General features: G+C 48.7%; 2 protein-coding genes across 3 annotated transcripts in view; one reads left to right on the top strand and one right to left on the bottom strand.

Annotated features, from left to right (window-relative positions):
- The window catches only part of HSF1 (heat shock transcription factor 1), a 79,724-nt gene extending 64,591 nt beyond the window's left edge, over positions 1-15,133 (bottom strand). For both annotated transcript variants that reach the window (XM_082284769.1, XM_082284770.1), the window contains exon 1: positions 14,856-15,133. In XM_082284769.1, coding sequence (XP_082140895.1) covers positions 14,856-14,996 — 141 coding nt within the window. In that variant the 5' untranslated portion in view covers positions 14,997-15,133. The remainder of the gene's footprint in view (positions 1-14,855) is intronic.
- Positions 15,134-17,321: 2,188 nt separating this feature from the next.
- Positions 17,322-17,903, top strand: part of BOP1 (BOP1 ribosomal biogenesis factor) — a 132,225-nt gene continuing 131,643 nt past the window's right edge. The window contains exon 1 of the mRNA XM_082284760.1: positions 17,322-17,523. Within this exon, the coding sequence (XP_082140886.1) occupies positions 17,515-17,523 (9 nt within the window). The 5' untranslated portion in view covers positions 17,322-17,514. The remainder of the gene's footprint in view (positions 17,524-17,903) is intronic.

Below are 17,903 nucleotides of genomic sequence, written 5' to 3'. Positions count from 1 at the left end.
TGGAATGCCAATGGAATTCTGGGTGATCCCAGGTTTGCGGTGGAGTCTCCCAAGGTTGGGATTTTTGGGGTTTTTGGGGTTTTTTGGGAGCTGTTCCCAGAGAAAATCGGGATCGGCCGCGATGGCGATTGGGCAGAGTCCCAGAAGAATTCCGGAGGTTTCTCCAGCCCTGCCAGGGAAAACCGGGATCATTCCCGGCCTCTGGAATGCCAAAGGGATTCTGGGTGATCCCAGGTTTATCCTGGAGTCTCCCAAGGTTGGGATTTTTAGGGATTTTTGGGGTTTTAATGGGGTTTTTTGGGAGCTGTTCCCAGAGAAAATTGGGATCGGAATTCCGGAGGTTTCTCTGCTCTGCCAGGGAAAACCGGGATCATTCCCGGCCTCTGGAATGCCAATGGAATTCTGGGCGATCCCAGGTTTATCCTGGAGTCTCCCAAGGTTGGGATTTTTGGGGTTTTTGGGGTTTTAATGGGGTTTTTTGGGAGCTGATCCCAGAGAAAATCGGGATCTGCCTCAATCCCGAGATTCCCAATGGGATCGGAATTCCAGAGGTTCGTCTGCTCTGCCAGGGAAAACCGGGATCATTCCCGGCCTCTGGAATGCCAAAGGGATTCTGGGTGATCCCAGCTTCATCCTGGAGTCTCCAAGGTTGGGATTTAAGGGATTTTTGGGGTTTTAATGGGGTTTTTGGGAGCTGTTCCCGGAGAAAATTGGGATCGGAATTCCGGAGGTTTCTCCAGTCTCTGCCAGGGAAAACCGGGATCATTCCCGGCCTCTGGAATGCCAAAGGGATTCTGGGTGATCCCAGGTTGGCGGTGGAGTCTCCCAAGGTTGGGATTTTTGGGGTTTTTGGGATTTTTTTGGGAGCTGTTCCCAGAGAAAATCGGGATCGGCCGCGATGGCGATTGGGCAGAATTCCAGAAGAATTCCGGAGGTTTCTCCAGCCCTGCCAGGGAAAACCGGGATCATTCCCAGCCTCTGGAATGCCAATGGAATTCTGGGCGATCCCAGGTTTATCCTGGAGTCTCCCAAGGTTGGAATTTTTGGGGTTTTTGGGGTTTTAATGGGGTTTTTTGGGAGCTGATCCCTGAGAAAATTGGGATCGGAATTACGGAGATTCTTCTGCTCTGCCAGGGAAAACCGGGATCATTCCCGGCCTCTGGAATCCTCCTGGAATTCTGGGTGATCCCAGGTTTATCCTGGAATCTCCAAGGTTGGGATTTTTGGGGTTTTTGGGGTTTTTTTGGGAGCTGTTCCCAGAGAAAATCGGGATCGGCCACGATGGCGATTGGGCAGAATTCCAGAAGAATTCCAGAGGTTTCTCCAGCCCTGCCAGGGAAAACCGGGATCATTCCCGGCCTCTGGAATGCCAATGGAATTCTGGGCGATCCCAGGTTGGCGGTGGAGTCGCCCAAGGTTGGGATTTTTGGGGTTTTTTGGGAGCTGTTCCCAGAGAAAATCGGGATCGGCCGCGATGGCGATTGGGCAGAGTTCCAGAAGAATTCCGGAGGTTTCTCCAGCCCTGCCAGGGAAAACCGGGATCATTCCCGGCCTCTGGAATGCCAAAGGGATTCTGGGTGATCCCAGGTTTATCCTGGAGTCTCCAAGGTTGGAATTTAAGGGATTTTTGGGGTTTTAATGGGGTTTTTTGGGAGCTGTTCCCAGAGAAAATTGGGATCGGAATTCTGGAGGTTTCTCTGCTCTGCCAGGGAAAACCGGGATCATTCCCGGCCTCTGGAATCCTCCTGGAATTCTGGGTGATCCCAGGTTTATCCTGGAATCCCTTTTGGGAAAAGGGATTGATGGGAATAAAGGGATTTTAATGGGAATAAAGAGATTTATGGGGAAAAGGGATTTATGGGGAAAAAAAGGGATTTAAGGCAAAAAGGGATCTTTGGGACAAAGAATTTATGGGGAAATGGGATCAGTGGGGAAAAAGGATTTGGGGGAAAAGGAAAAGGGGATTTATGGGAAACAGGATCTGTGAGATCCCAAAAATCCCGGCCCTGATCCCATCCCAAATCCACAGGGATGGGAAATCCCAAAAAAATCTCTAAAAATTCCCAAAAAATCCCCAAAATCCCAAATCCTGGCCCTGAGCCCATCCCAAATCCACAGCGATGGGAAATCTCAAAAAAATCCCAAAAAATCCCCCAAAAAATCCTCAAAATTCCCCCAAAAATCCAAAAAAATCCCGGCCCTGATCCCATCCCACACCCCCAGCGATGGGAAATCCCAAAAAAATCTCCAAAATCCCCCAAAAATCCCCAAAATTCCCCCAAAAAATCCCAAAAAAAATCCCCAAAAATCCCCCAAATCCCAAATCCCGGCCCTGATCCCATCCCAAATCCACAGGGATGGGAAATCCTCAAAAAATCCCCAATATTCCCCAAAAAATCCTCAAAAAACCCACAAAAAAATCCCCCAAAATTCCCAAAAATATCCCCAAAAAATCCCCAAAATCCCAAATCCCGGCCTTGGTCCCATCCCAAATCCCCAGGGATGGGAAATCCCAAAAAAATCCTCAAAAATCCCCAAAAATTCCCAAAAAAATCCCCAAAAAAACCCCAAAATCCCCAAATCCCGGCCCTGATCCCATCCCACACCCCCAGCGATGGGAAATCCCAAAAAAAATCTCTAAAAATCCCAAAAAAATCCCCAAAAATCCCCAAAATTCCCCCAAAAAATCCCCCCAAAAGACCCAAAATCCCAAATCCCAGCCCTGAGCCCATCCCAAATCCACAGGGATGGGAAATCCCAAAAAAATCCCCAAAAATCCCTAAAAAATCCCCAAAAATTCCCAAAAAAAATCCCCCAAAATCCCCCAAATCCCAAATCCCGGCCCTGAACTCATCCCACACCCCCAGCGATGGGAAATCCAAAAAAAATCTCTAAAAATCCCCAAAAAATACCCAAAATTCCCAAAAAAACCCCCCAAAATCCCCAAAATCTCAAATCCCAGCCCTGAGCCCATCCCAAATCCACAGGGATGGGAAATCCAAAAAAAATCCCAAAAAATTCCCAAAAATATCCCCAAAAAAATCCCCCAAATCCCAAATCCCGGCCCTGAGCCCATCCCAAATCCACAGGGATGGGAAATCCCAAAAAAAATCCCCAAAAATCCCCAAAAAATCCCCAAAAATCCCCAAAATTCCCTAAAAATCCCCAAAAATCCCCAAAATTCCCAAAAAAATCCCCAAAAATACCCAAAATTCCCCAAAAAAATCCCCCAAAATTCCCAAAAATATCCCCAAAAAATCCCCCAAATCCCAAATCCCGGCCCTGAACCCATCCCACAAATCCTGGGAATGGGGATCCCAAATCCCGGCCTTGGTCCCATCCCAAATCCACAGGGATGGGAAATCCCAAAAAAAATCCCCAAAAATCCCAAAAATTCCCTAAAAATCTCCAAAATTCCTCAAAAAATCCCCCAAAAATCCCCAAAATCCCAAATCCCGGCCCTGATCCCATCCCAAATCCCCAGGGATGGGAAATCCCCAAAAAAATCCCCCAAAATCCCCCAAAAATCCCCAAAATTCCAAAAAAAAATCCCAAAAAAATCCGCCCAAAAGACCCAAAATCTCAAATCCCAGCCCTGAGCCCATCCCAAATCCACAGGGATGGGAAATCCCAAAAAAATCCCAAAAAATCCCCAAAAAATCCCCAAAAATTCCCAAAATCCCAAATCCCGGCCCTGATCCCATCCCAAATCCACAGGGATGGGAAATCCCAAAAAAATCCCCAAAATTCCCCAAAAATCCCCCAAAAAATCCCCAAAATTCCTCAAAAAATCCCCAAAAATCCCCAAAATCCCAAATTCTGGCCCTGATCCCATCCCAAATCCACAGGGATGGAAAATCCTGGGAATGGGGATCCCAAATCCCGGCCCTGATCCCATCCCACACCCCCAGCGATGGGAAATCCAAAAAAAATCTCTAAAAATCCCCAAAAAATACCCAAAATTCCCAAAAAAATCCCCAAAAATCCCCAAAATCTCAAATCCCAGCCCTGAGCCCATCCCAAATCCACAGGGATGGGAAATCCCAAAAAAATCCCCCAAAAATCCCCAAAAATTCCCCAAAAAATCTCCAAAATCTCAAATCCCAGCCCTGAGCCCATCCCAAATCCACAGGGATGGGAAATCCCAAAAAAATCCCCAAAAATTCCCAAAAAAATCCCCAAAAATCCCCAAAATTCCAAATCCCGGCCCTGAGCCCATCCCAAATTCCACAGGGATGGGAAATCCTGGGAATGGGGATCCCAAATCCCGGCCCTGATCCCATCCCACACCCCCAGCGATGGGAAATCCCAAAAAAAATCTCTAAAAATCCCAAAAAAATCCCCAAAAATCCCCAAAATTCCCCCAAAAAATCCCCCCAAAAGACCCAAAATCCCAAATCCCGGCCCTGATCCCATCCCAAATCCACAGGGATGGGAAATCCCAAAAAAATCCCCAAAAATTCCCAAAAAATCCCCAAAAAATCCCCCAAATCCCAAATCCCGGCCCTGAGCCCATCCCAAATCCACAGGGATGGGAAATCCAAAAAAATCTCCAAAAATCCCAAAAAAAATCCCCAAAATTCCTCAAAAAATCCCCAAAAAATCCCCAAAATCCCAAATCCCGGTCCTGAGCCCACCCCAAATCCCCAGGGATGGGAAATCCCAAAAAAATCCTCAAAAAATCCCCAAAAATTCCCAAAAAAATCCCCAAAAAACCCCCAAAATCCCCAAATCCCGGCCCTGAGCCCATCCCAAATCCACAGGGATGGGAAATTCCAAAAAAAACCTCAAAAATCCCCAAAATTCCCCAAAAAATCCCCCAAATCCCAAATCCTGGCCCTGAGCCCATCCAAAATCCACAGGGATGGGAAATCCCAAAAAAATCCTCAAAAATTCCTCAAAATATCCCCAAAAAATCCCCAAAATCCCAAATCCCAGCCCTGAGCCCATCCCACAAATCCTGGGAATGGGGATCCCAAATCCCGGCCTTGGTCCCATCCCAAATCCACAGGGATGGGAAATCCCAAAAAAAATCCTCAAAAATCCCAAAAATTCCCTAGAAATCTCCAAAAAAATCCCCAAAATTCCTCAAAAAATCCCCCAAAAATCCCCAAAATCCCAAATCCCGGCCCTGATCCCATCCCAAATCCCCAGGGATGGGAAATCCCCAAAAAAATCCCCCAAAATCCCCAAAAAATCCCCAAAAATCCCCAAAATTCCAAAAAAAAATCCCCAAAAAATCCGCCCAAAAGACCCAAAATCTCAAATCCCAGCCCTGAGCCCATCCCAAATCCACAGGGATGGGAAATCCCAAAAAAATCCCCAAAAATTCCCAAAAAATCCCCAAAAAATCCCCCAAACCCCAAATCCCGGCCCTGATCCCATCCCAAATCCACAGGGATGGGAAATCCAAAAAAATCTCCACAAATCCCCAAAAAACACCCAAAATTCCCCAAAAAATCCCCCAAAAATCCCCAAAATCCCAAATCCCGGCCCTGATCCCATCCCAAATCCACAGGGATGGGAAATCCCAAAAAAATCCCCAAAAAATCCCCAAAAATCCCCAAAATCCCAAATCCCGGCCTTGGTCCCATCCCACACCCCCAGGGATGGGAAATCCCAAAAAAATCCTCAAAAATCCCCAAAATTCCAAAAAAAATCCCCAAAAAAACCCCAAAATCCCCAAATCCCGGCCCTGATCCCATCCCAAATCCACAGGGATGGGAAATCCAAAAAAAGTCCCCAAAAATCCCCAAAAAATCCCCAAAAATCCCCCAAAATCCCAAATCCCAGCCCTGAGCCCATCCCACCCCCCCAGCGATGGCGATTCCAGCCGGGAATGGCCGCTCCAGCCCGGAATTGCCAGGAATTCCGGCCGTTGCCAGGGGAACCATTCCCGAAAATCCCACCTGGAGCTGCCCCGGGAGAAAGGAGCCTGGAAAAGCAGGACAGGGATAACCCGGAGCAAATCCAGCGGGATGGGGCTGGAGCTCATCCCGGGAATTCCTGCCTGGAAAAGCCCCATCCCAACGGGAAAACCACGGCAGAGAAGGAAGCTCCGGGGAAAAAACGGGATTGGAGGTGGGACTTGGGGAAATTCCGGGGAAATTCCACCTTGGGGCGAAGGGAAAAGTGGGAATTTTCCCAGGGGAATGCTGGGAATGGTGGCAGAGGCCGGGATGCGCCTGGGGGGGGGGATGGGGAATCCCGGGAAAATCCAGGGAATTCCTGAAAGCTGGGAAAGGGCAGGGAATGGCTCAAAGGTGGGGAAAGAGCTGGGAATTGCTTCCGTCTGAAATAGGGCAGGAATTCCTGAAAGCTGGGAAAAAACCTGGGAATTCCTGAAAGGTGGGAAAAAACCTGGGAATTCCTTAAAGCTGGAAAATCCAGGGAATTCCTTAAATCTAAAAAACGGGCAGGAATTCCCTAAACCTGGAAAAAGCCCTGGGAATTCCTCAAACCTGGAAAAAGCCCTGGGAATTCCTTAAAGCTGGAAAAACCCCAGGAATTCTTCAAAGCTGGAAAATCCAGGGAATTCCTTAAATCTACAAAAGGGGCAGGAATTCCTTAAAGCTGGAAAATCCAGGGAATTCCCTAAACCTGGAAAAAAAACCCCAAGGAATTCCTCAAACCTGGAAAAAGCAGGGAATTCCTTAAAGCTGGAAAGCCCCGGGAATTCCGTAAACCTGGGAAAAAGCAGGAAATTCCCTAAACCTGGAAAAAACTCTGGGAATTCTTTAACGCTGGAAAACCCCGGGAATTCCTTAAATCTGAAAAAGGGGCAGGAATTCCCTAAAGCTGGAAAATCCAGGGAATTCCCTAATCCTAAAAAATCCCTGGGAATTCCTTAAAGCTGGAAAAAGGAGCAGGAATTCCCTAAACCTGGAAAGAACTCAAGGAATTCCTTAAAGCTGGAAAAAAGGCAGGAATCCTTTACACCTGGAAAAACCCCGGGAATTCCTCAAATCTAGAAAATCCCGGGAATTCCTTAAATCTACAAAAGGGGCAGGAATTCCCTAAACCTGGAAAAAACCCTGGGAATTCCCTAAACCTGGAAAATCCAGGGAATTCCTGAAAGCTGGGAAAGGGCAGGGAATGGCTCAAAGGTGGGGAAAGAGCTGGGAATTGCTTCCGTCTGAAATAGGGCAGGAATTCCTGAAAGCTGGGAAAAAACCTGGGAATTCCTGAAAGGTGGGAAAAAACCTGGGAATTCCTGAAAGGTGGGAAAAGCAGGCGATTCCCTAAACCTGGAAAAAACCCTGGGAATTCCTTAAAGCTGGGAAAAAACCTGGGAATTCCTTAAAGCTGGAAAATCCAGGGAATTCCCTAAAGCTGGAAAAAAAACCCCAGGGAATTCCTCAAACCTGGAAAAAGCAGGGAATTCCTTAAAGCTGGAAAGCCCCGGGAATTCCGTAAACCTGGGAAAAAGCAGGAAATTCCCTAAACCTGGAAAAAACCCTGGGAATTCTTTAACGCTGGAAAACCCCGGGAATTCCTTAAATCTAAAAAAGGGGCAGGAATTCCTTAAAGCTGGAAAATCCAGGGAATTCCTCAAAGCTGGAAAGAATCCAGGGAATTCCCTAAAGCTGGAAAGCCCTGGGAATTCCTTAAATCTGGAAAAAGCAGGAAATTCCCTAAACCTGGAAAAAACCCTGGGAATTCTTTAACGCCGGAAAACCCCGGGAATTCCTTAAATCTGAAAAAGGGGCAGGAATTCCTTAAAGCTGGAAAATCCAGGGAATTCCCTAATCCTAAAAAACCCCTGGGAATTCCTTAAAGCTGGAAAAAAACCCAGGAATTCCTCAAACCTGGAAAATCCCGGGAATTCCTTAAATCTAAAAAAGGGGCAGGAATTCCCTAAACCTGGAAAAACCCCGGGAATTCCCTAAATCTGGAAAAAGGGGCAGGAATTCCTTAAAGCTGGAAAAAACCCTGGGAATTCCTTAAAGCTGGAAAAAACCCTGGGAATTCCTTAAAGCTGGAAAGCCCCGGGAATTCCCTAAACCTGGGAAAAAGCAGGAAATTCCCTAAACCTGGAAAAAACCCTGGGAATTCTTTAACGCTGGAAAACCCCGGGAATTCCTTAAATCTAAAAAAGGAGCAGGAATTCCTTAAAGCTGGAAAATCCAGGGAATTCCCTAAACCTAAAAAATCCCTCGGAATTCCTTAAAGCTGGAAAAAGGAGCAGGAATTCCTTAAAGCTGGAAAATCCCGGGAATTCCTCAAATCTAGAAAATCCAGGGAATTCCTTAAATCTACAAAAGGGGCAGGAATTCCCTAAACCTGGAAAAAACCCCGGGAATTCCTTAAATCTGGAAAAGGGGCAGGAATTCCTTAAAGCTGGAAAATCCAGGGAATTCCCTAATCCTAAAAAATCCCTGGGAATTCCTTAAAGCTGGAAAAAGGAGCAGGAATTCCCTAAAGCTGGAAAGAACTCAAGGAATTCCTTAAAGCTGGAAAAAGGCAGGAATCCTTTACACCTGGAAAAACCCCGGGAATTCCTCAAATCTAGAAAATCCCGGGAATTCCTTAAATCTAAAAAAGGGGCAGGAATTCCCTAAACCTGGAAAAACCCCGGGAATTCCCTAAAGCTGGAAAATCCCAGGAATTCCCTAAATCTGGAAAAAGGGGCAGGAATTCCTTAAAGCTGGAAAAAACCCTGGGAATTCCTTAAAGCTGGAAAATCCAGGGAATTCCTTAAAGCTGGAAAACCCTGGGAATTCCTTAAAGCTGGAAAAAAGGCAGGAATTCTTTACATCTGGAAAAAGCCCAGGAATTCCTCAAATCTAGAAAATCCAGGGAATTCCTTAAATCTAAAAAAGGGGCAGGAATTCCCTAAACCTGGAAAAAACCCCGGGAATTCCTTAAAGCTGGAAAAAGCAGGGAATTCCTTAAATCTACAAAAGGGGCAGGAATTCCTCAAACCTGGAAAAACCCTGGGAATTCCTGAAAGCTGGGAGAAGGGGCAGGAATTCCCTAAACCTGGAAAATCCAGGGAATTCCTGAAAGCTGGAAAAAAACCGAGGAATTCCTTAAAGGTGGGAAAACCCCAGGGAATTCCTTAAAGCTGGAAAATCCAGGGAATTCCCTAATCCTAAAAAACCCCTGGGAATTCCTTAAAGCTGGAAAAAAACCCAGGAATTCCTCAAACCTGGAAAATCCAGGGAATTCCTTAAATCTAAAAAAGGGGCAGGAATTCCCTAAACCTGGAAAAAAACCCTGGGAATTCTTCAAAGCTGCAAAATCCAGGGAATTCTTTAAACCTGGAAAAACCTCGGGAATTCCTCAAATCTAGAAAATCCAGGGAATTCCTTAAATCTACAAAAGGGGCAGGAATTCCCTAAACCTGGAAAAACCCCGGGAATTCCCTAAATCTGGAAAAAGGGGCAGGAATTCCTTAAAGCTGGAAAAAACCCTGGGAATTCCTTAAAGCTGGAAAATCCAGGGAATTCCTTAAAGCTGGAAAACCCTGGGAATTCCTTAAACCTGGAAAAAAACCCAGGAATTCCTCAAAGCTGGAAAAGGGGCAGGAATTCCTCAAATCTAGAAAATCCCGGGAATTCCTTAAATCTAAAAAAGGGGCAGGAACTCCCTAAACCTGGAAAAAACCCTGGGAATTCCTGAAAGCTGGAAAAAGGGCCAGGAATTCCCTAAACCTGGAAAATCCAGGGAATTCCTGAAAGCTGGGAAAGGGCAGGGAATGGCTCAAAGGTGGGGAAAGAGCTGGGAATTGCTTCCGTCTGAAATAGGGCAGGAATTCCTGAAAGGTGGGAGAACACCTGGGAATTCCTGAAAGGTGGGAAAAAACCTGGGAATTCCTGAAAGGTGGGAAAAGCAGGAGATTCCCTAAACCTGGAAAAAACCCTGGGAATTCCTTAAAGCTGGGAAAAGGAGCAGGAATTCCTTAAAGCTGGAAAACCCCGGGAATTCCGTAAACCTGGGAAAAAGCAGGAAATTCCCTAAACCTGGAAAAAACCCTGGGAATTCTTTAACGCTGGAAAACCCCGGGAATTCCTTAAATCTAAAAAAGGGGCAGGAATTCCTTAAAGCTGGAAAATCCAGGGAATTCCCTAATCCTAAAAAAATCCCTGGGAATTCCTTAAAGCTGGAAAGAATCCAGGGAATTCCCTAAAGCTGGAAAATCCAGGGAATTCCTTAAACCTGGAAAAAGGGGCAGGAATTCCTTAAAGCTGGAAAAACCCTGGGAATTCTTCAAAGCTGCAAAATCCAGGGAATTCTTTAAACCTGGAAAAACCCCGGGAATTCCTCAAATCTAGAAAATCCCGGGAATTCCTTAAATCTACAAAAGGGGCAGGAATTCCCTAAACCTGGAAAAACCCCGGGAATTCCCTAAAGCTGGAAAGCCCCGGGAATTCCGTAAACCTGGGAAAAAGCAGGAAATTCCCTAAACCTGGAAAAAACCCTGGGAATTCTTTAACGCTGGAAAACCCCGGGAATTCCTTAAATCTACAAAAGGGGCAGGAATTCCTTAAAGCTGGAAAATCCAGGGAATTCCCTAAACCTAAAAAAATCCCTGGGAATTCCTTAAAGCTGGAAAAAGGAGCAGGAATTCCTTAAACCTGGAAAATCCAGGGAATTCCTTAAATCTAAAAAAGGGGCAGGAATTCCCTAAACCTGGAAAAAAACCCTGGGAATTCTTCAAAGCTGCAAAATCCAGGGAATTCTTTAAACCTGGAAAAACCTCGGGAATTCCTCAAATCTAGAAAATCCAGGGAATTCCTTAAATCTACAAAAGGGGCAGGAATTCCCTAAACCTGGAAAAAACCCCGGGAATTCCCTAAATCTGGAAAAAGGGGCAGGAATTCCTTAAAGCTGGAAAAAACCCTGGGAATTCCTTAAAGCTGGAAAATGCAGGGAATTCCTTAAAGCTGGAAAACCCTGGGAATTCCTGAAAGCTGGAAAACCCCGGGAATTCCCTAAAGCTGGAAAAAAGGCAGGAATTCTTTACACCTGGAAAAACCCCGGGAATTCCTCAAATCTAGAAAATCCCGGGAATTCCTTAAATCTACAAAAGGGGCAGGAATTCCTCAAACCTGGAAAAACCCTGGGAATTCCTTAAAGCTGGAAAAAGGAGCAGGAATTCCCTAAACCTGGAAAATCCAGGGAATTCCCTAAACCTGGAAAAAGCAGGGAATTCCTTAAATCTACAAAAGGGACAGGAATTCCTCAAACCTGGAAAAACCCTGGGAATTCCTTAAAGCTGGAAAAAAGAGCAAGAATTCCTTAAAGCTGGAAAATCCCGGGAATTCCTTAAATCTACAAAAGGGGCAGGAATTCCCTAAACCTGGAAAATCCAGGGAATTCCTTAAAGCTGAAAAAACAGGGAATTCCCTAAACCTAAAAAAAAAAAGACCAGGAATTCCCTAATCCCAACAAAACCCCAGGAACGTTCCCTATTTTTTTTTTTTATTTTTCTATTTTTTTTTTTTGGGATGCGAAATTCCAGCAGCTGAGGGGCAAAAAAAAAAAACCCCCCTTGGTCCTACCCTGGGATGGCTCCTTGGGAAATGGGATTTTCCAGGAATTCCCAACGTTATTCCCGGAGTTTTTTTTCCCCCTCCCGACTCCCTGGAATTCCCGGCTGTTAATTGCTAATCCCAATTAACACCGGAGCATCCACGGGGAGAGCTCGGAGCTCATTCCAGAGGTTCCAAGGGGCTCTGGGAGAGTTGGGAATTCCAGGAATTCCCGTTTTGTTTTTTTTTTTTTCCTCTTCTGGCATTGCCGAATCCCAGAAATCCTCAGGGGTTTCCTGAGGCTTTTCCAGCCTTTTCCAAAGGGAGATTCCCGGGTGATCCCGGAGCCCTTGGGGCTTCCCATGGAATGCTCGGGAAGGGGTTTCGGGATGATCCCATTCCCACGGGTGGATCCCGGAATCCTGGGAATTCCAGGGATTCTCTGGGAATTCCCCGGAGGGCAGGAATGGCTTCCCAAAATCCCGAAATTCCATGGGGAAGCCGTTCCCTGGCTCCTGCCCCTGCAGCCTTTATGCCAAGGGCCTCTCCAGCCCCGAAAAATTCCCTAAAACCCTCCAAATTCCCTAAAAGAACCCCTCCAAATTCCCTAAAAATCCCCTTAAAATTTCCTAAAAAACCCCTCAAACTTCCCTAAAAGAACTCCTCAAAATTTCCTAATAAACCCCTCAAAATTCCCTAAAAAGCTCCTCAAAATTCCCTAATAAACCCCCCAAAATTCCCTAAAAATCCCCTGAAAATTTCCTAAAAAAACCCTCAAAATTCCCTAAAAGGACGCCTCAAAAATTCCCTAAAAAACCCCTGAAAATTCCCTTAAAAAACCCCTGAATATGCCCTAAAAGAACCCCTCACAATTTCCTAATAAACCCCCCAAAATTCCCTAAAAATCTCCTGAAAATTTCCTAAAAAAACCCTCAAAATTCCCTAAAAATATTTTAAAATTCCCAAAAAAGACCCCCTCAAAATTTCCTAATAAACCCCTCAAAATTCCCTTAAAAGCCCCTCAAAACTCCCTAAAAGGACCCCTCAAAATTCCCTAATAAACTCCTGAAAATTCCCTAAAAAAACCCTGAAAATTCCCTAATAAACCCCCTGAAAATTCCCTATAAGGACCTCTCAAAATTCCCTAAAAAACCCCTGAAAATTCCCTAAAACGACACCTCAAAATTCCCTGAAAACTCTCCAAAATCCCCTAAAAACTCCTCAAAATCCCCTAAAAAAACCCCTGAAAATTCCCTAGAAACCCCTCCAAATTCCCCTAAAACTCCCTCAAAATTCCCTAAAAGAACCCCTGAAAATTTCCTAATAAAACCCCTCAAAATTCTCTAAAAAAGACCCTCAAAATTCCCTAAAAACCCCTGAAAATTCCCTAAAAGGACCCCTGAAAATTCCCTAAAAGGACCCTCAAAATTCCCTAAAAGAACCCCTGAAAATTCCCTAAAACCCCCTCAAAATTCCCTAAAAGGACCCCTGAAAATTCCCTAAAAAACCCCCTAAAAATTCCCTAAAGGACTCCTCAAAATTCCCTAAAAAAACCCCTTAAAATTCCCTAAAAGGACCCCTCAAAATTCCCTAAAAACCTCTGAAAATTCCCTAAAAACACCCTAAAAATTCCCTAAAAAAGACCCTGAAACTTCCCTAAATAAAACCCCCTGAAAATTCCCTAAAAACCCCTCAAAATTCCCTTAAAAAACCCCTCCAAATTCCCTAGAAACCCCTCCAAATTCCCCTAAAACTCCCTCAAAATTCCCTAAAAGAACCCCTGAAAATTTCCTAATAAACCCCTCAAAATTCTCTAAAAAAGACCCTCCAAATTCCCTAAAAACCCCTGAAAATTCCCTAAAAGGACCCCTGAAAATTCCCTAAAAAAACCCTCAAAATTCCCTAAAAGGACCCCTGAAAATTCCCTAAAAAACCCTCCAAATTCCCTAAAGGACTCCTCAAAATTCCCTAAAAAAACCCCTGAAAATTCCCTAAAAAACCACTCCAAATTCCCAAAAAAAACCCCTCGAAATTCCCTAAAAGGACCCCTCAAAATTCCCTAAAAGAACCCCTCAAAATTCCCTAAAAATCTCCTCAAAACTCCCTAAAATGACCCCCTCAAAATTCCCTAATAAACCCCTCAAAATTCCCTAAAAAAGACCCTCAAAATTCCCTAAAAAGACCCTCAAAATTCCCCAAAAAAGAGCCTGAAAATTCCCTAATAAACTCCTGAAAATTCCCTAAAAAAACCCTGAAAATTCCCTAAAAGGACCCCTGAAAATTCCCTATAAGGACCTCTCAAAATTCCCGAAAAGGACCCCTCAAAATTCCCTAAAAAACCCCTGAAAATTCCCTAAAACGACACCTCAAAATTCCCTGAAAACTCCCCAAAATCCCCTAAAAACTCCTCAAAATTCCCTAAAAAAACCCCTGAAAATTCCCTAGAAACCCCTCCACTCCCTCAAAATTCCCTAAAAGAACCCCTGAAAATTTCCTAATAAACCCCTCAAAATTCCCTTAAAAAGACCCTCAAAATTCCCTAAAAAACCCCTGAAAATTCCCTAAAAGGACCCCTGAAAATTCCCTAAAAGGACCCCTGAAAATTCCCTAAAAGGACCCCTGAAAATTCCCTAAAAAAACCCCTTAAAATTCCCTAAAAGGACCCCTCAAAATTCCCTTAAAAAACCCCTCAAAATTCCCTTAAAAAACCCCTCAAAATTCCCTAAAAGGACCCATAAAAATTGCCTTAAAACCCCTGAAAATTCCCTAAAACCCCCCTCAAAATTCCCTAAAAACTCCCCAAAATTCCCTAAAACCCCCCAGGCTCCTGCCCCTGCAGCCTTTATGCCAAGGCCCTCTCCAGCTCTGCTGGAAAAACCTCTGGAAAAGGCCCTGGAAGGGGCTCGGGGCTCTCCTGGAATTCCCCGGCTCATTCCCGGCTCATTCCCGGCTCATTCCCAGCTCATTCCCAGCTCATTCCCAGCTCTCCACATCCCAGAATTTCTCCCGGCCTTCCCACAAACCCCAAATTATCCCCTCGTTATTCCCTAATTAGCCGCGCCTTCCCGGCTCCCGCTGCTCCAAAGGTCGTCCCAACCATGCCCGCCGTGTTTACATTTTTATTTCCCTCCTCATCTCCCACATTCCCGCTCCGGGAAAAACGGGAAAAAGCAAAAAGAAGCAAGAAAAAAGCAGGAAAAAAGCAGGATTTTATCGGGAATCACCTCACGAACCACCTGGGCCTCAGCAGCGGCGCCCAGGACAGGCCGCGGCCGTTCGCCCTCAGCCGAGCCGGGCCCCCACTTCTCCACGGCGGATGGCCGGGAATTCTTTCCCCCGGCATTCCCAGGAATCCTCCCCGCATTCCCGAGGACTCACCGGGCTCCAGCAGATCAAGGCGTCGGTGTCGGGATCCTCCACCAGCGTCCACAGCTTGGTGAGGAAAGCGGGCACGTTGCTGGCGCCGGGCCCCGCGCCCGCTGCCGCCGCCGCTGCCGCCGCCGCTCCGGGCCCGTCCATGGCCGTGGCCCTCACGGCGGAGGCGGGAAGGGCTCGGGGAGACCCCGGAGGGAGCGAGGGGGGGGTTAAAAAGGGCGGGAAGGGCCGGGAGCGGCGGGAGCGGCCGCAGCGGCGGGGCGCGGCATGGCCGCCGCCATCTTGGGGGGGGCGGTGTGAGGGGGAGGCGCGCGGCGCGTGCGCGGCCACGCCCACGGGGGTAGGGACACGCCCACTGCGCGGGAGGGGCGGGGCTTTGGGCCAGGACACGCCCCCTTTGGGAGATAACCGCGCCCGCTTTGTGCGATAACCGCGCCCCCTCCGTGAGATAACCACGCCCAGCGCCATCTCTGATAAGGGCTTTAGTGCGAGGACACGCCCCTTGTGCGATAACCACGCCCCCTCTGTGAGATAACCACGCCCAGCCCCATCTCTGATAAGGGCTTTACTGCGAGGACACGCCCCTTGTGAGATAGCCACGCCCCCTTGTGGGATAACCACGCCCAGCCCCATCTCTGATAAGGGCTTTAGTGCGAGGACACGCCCCCTTTGTGCGATAACCACGCCCAGCCCCATCTCTGATAAGGGCTTTACTGCGAGGACACGCCCCTTGTGAGATAGCCACGCCCCCTTGTGCGATAACCACGCCCAGCCCATCTCTGATAAGGGCTTTAGGGTGAGGCCACGCCCCCTTTGTGCGATAACCACGCCCAGCCCATCTCTGATAAGAGCTGTAGTGCGAGGACACGCCCCTTGTGCGATAACCGCGCCCCCTCCGTGAGATAACCACGCCCAGCCCCATCTCTGATAAGGGCTTTAGTGAGAGGACACGCCCCTTGTGAGATAACCACGCCCCTTTGTGAGATAACCACGCCCACTGAACAGTGGCCACGCCCAGCCCCATCTCTGATAAGGGCTTTAGGGTGAGGCCACGCCCCCTTTGTGGGATAACCACGCCCAGCCCCATCTCTGATAAGAGCTGTAGTGCGAGGACACGCCCCTTGTGCGATAACCGCGCCCCCTCCGTGAGATAACCACGCCCAGCCCCATCTCTGATAAGGGCTTTAGTGCGAGGACACGCCCCTTGTGAGATAACCACGCCCCTTTTGTGCGATAATCACGCCCAGCCCCATCTCTGATAAGAGCTTTAGTGAGAGGACACGCCCCTTTGTGAGATAACCACGCCCAGCCCCATCTCTGATAAGGGCTTTAGTGCGAGGACACGCCCCCTTTGTGCGATAACCACGCCCCCTTGTGAGATAACCACGCCCAGCCCCATCTCTGATAAGGGCTTTAGTGCGAGGACACGCCCCCTTTGTGCGATAACCACGCCCCTTTGTGCGATAACCACGCCCAGCCCCATCTCTGATAAGGGCTTTACCGCGAGGACACGCCCCCTTGCGAGATAACCACGCCCCCTTGTGCGATAACCACGCCCTGCCCCATCTCTGATAAGGGCTTTAGTGCGAGGACACGCCCCCTTTGTGAGATAAACACGCCCAGCCCCGTCTCTGATAAGGGCTTTACTGCGAGGACACGCCCCCTTTGTGAGATAACCACGCCCAGCCCCATCTCTGATAAGGGCTTTACCGCGAGGACACGCCCCCTTGCGACATAACCACGCCCCCTTGTGCGATAACCACGCCCTGCCCCATCTCTGATAAGGGCTTTAGGGTGAGGCCACGCCCCCTTTGTGCGATAACCACGCCCCTTTTGTGCGATAACCACGCCCCCTTTGTGCGATAACCACGCCCAGCCCCATCTCTGATAAGGGCTTTAGTGCGAGGACACGCCCCTTTGTGAGATAACCACGCCCACTGAACAGTGGCCACGCCCAGGGCCCTCACTGATAAGGGCGTTAGTGAGAGGACACGCCCCTTTGTGCTACAACCACGCCCCTTTGTGCGATAACCACGCCCAGCCCCATCTCTGATAAGGGCTTTACTGTGAGGCCACGCCCCCTCTAACTATAGCAGGGACACGCCCCCTCACACCTGGCCACGCCTCCTGCCCACAGGGACACGCCCCCTCACACCTGGCAACCCTCTGGGCATTTTTGGCAATCCCTGGGCGTGGCTCTCGCAGGGACACGCCCCCCGAAGGCGTAGCCACGCCCCCTTTTTTCCTGACCACGCCCCTTTCCCGTTGCGGGCAGCGGCAGCAGGGAACGCCCCCGGCGTTGCTGGCCACGCCCCCTTCTCAAGCCACGCCCCCTCCCCAAGCCACGCCCCCTCAGTGGCCCTCACGCTGCGTTTGGCGCCGCTGCCGCAACGCGCATGCGCGCGTCCGGCGGCGCGGCCGCTCCTGCGCATGCGCACTCGGCTTTTGCGCTTTCCCGCCGCGCCTCTCCCTTCCCGTTCTCGTTCCCGCTTCCCGTTGTCGTTCCCGTTATCTTTTCTCGTTCCCGTTATCGTGCCCTCCTCAGGAGCGGCATTGCCGCCGTCGGTAGCGGCGCGGGGAAGGCGGAAGAGCGGTGGGCGGGGGCGTGGCCGCACCTCTGACCCGCGCCCACGTGTTCGGCGGCGCACGCGGAGCCGCCAGCATGGAGCAGGTCCGGGGGTGACCGGGGAGGGGGATACACGCAGGGGGTTGTCATGGCAACGGGGAGCGAGGGGGAAACTCACGGGATTGCCGTGGCAACGGGCAGGGGGCTGGGCTGGTCCCGGTGAGGGGGGACCGGGATTTGGGAGGGGGTCCGGCCTGGTCCCTGTCAGGGGGAAACCGGCTGTGAGGGGGGCTTTGGACTTGTCCTGAGGGGGACCCGGCAGTGAGAGGGGATTTGGCCTCCTTAGGGGGGGACCTGTTAGTGAGGAGTCCGGCCTGGTGTCGGTGAGGGGGATCCCGGCAGTGAGGGGGGTCTGGCCTTGTCCTGAGGGAAAAAACCCGTAATATGGAGGAGTTTGGGTTCCTGAGGGGGACCCAGCAATGGGG

The sequence above is a fragment of the Coloeus monedula genome, assembly GCF_965178545.1.
Source record: "Coloeus monedula genome assembly, chromosome: 1".
Taxonomy (NCBI): domain Eukaryota; kingdom Metazoa; phylum Chordata; class Aves; order Passeriformes; family Corvidae; genus Coloeus; species Coloeus monedula.
This window is presented reverse-complemented; position numbering and strand designations above follow the sequence as displayed.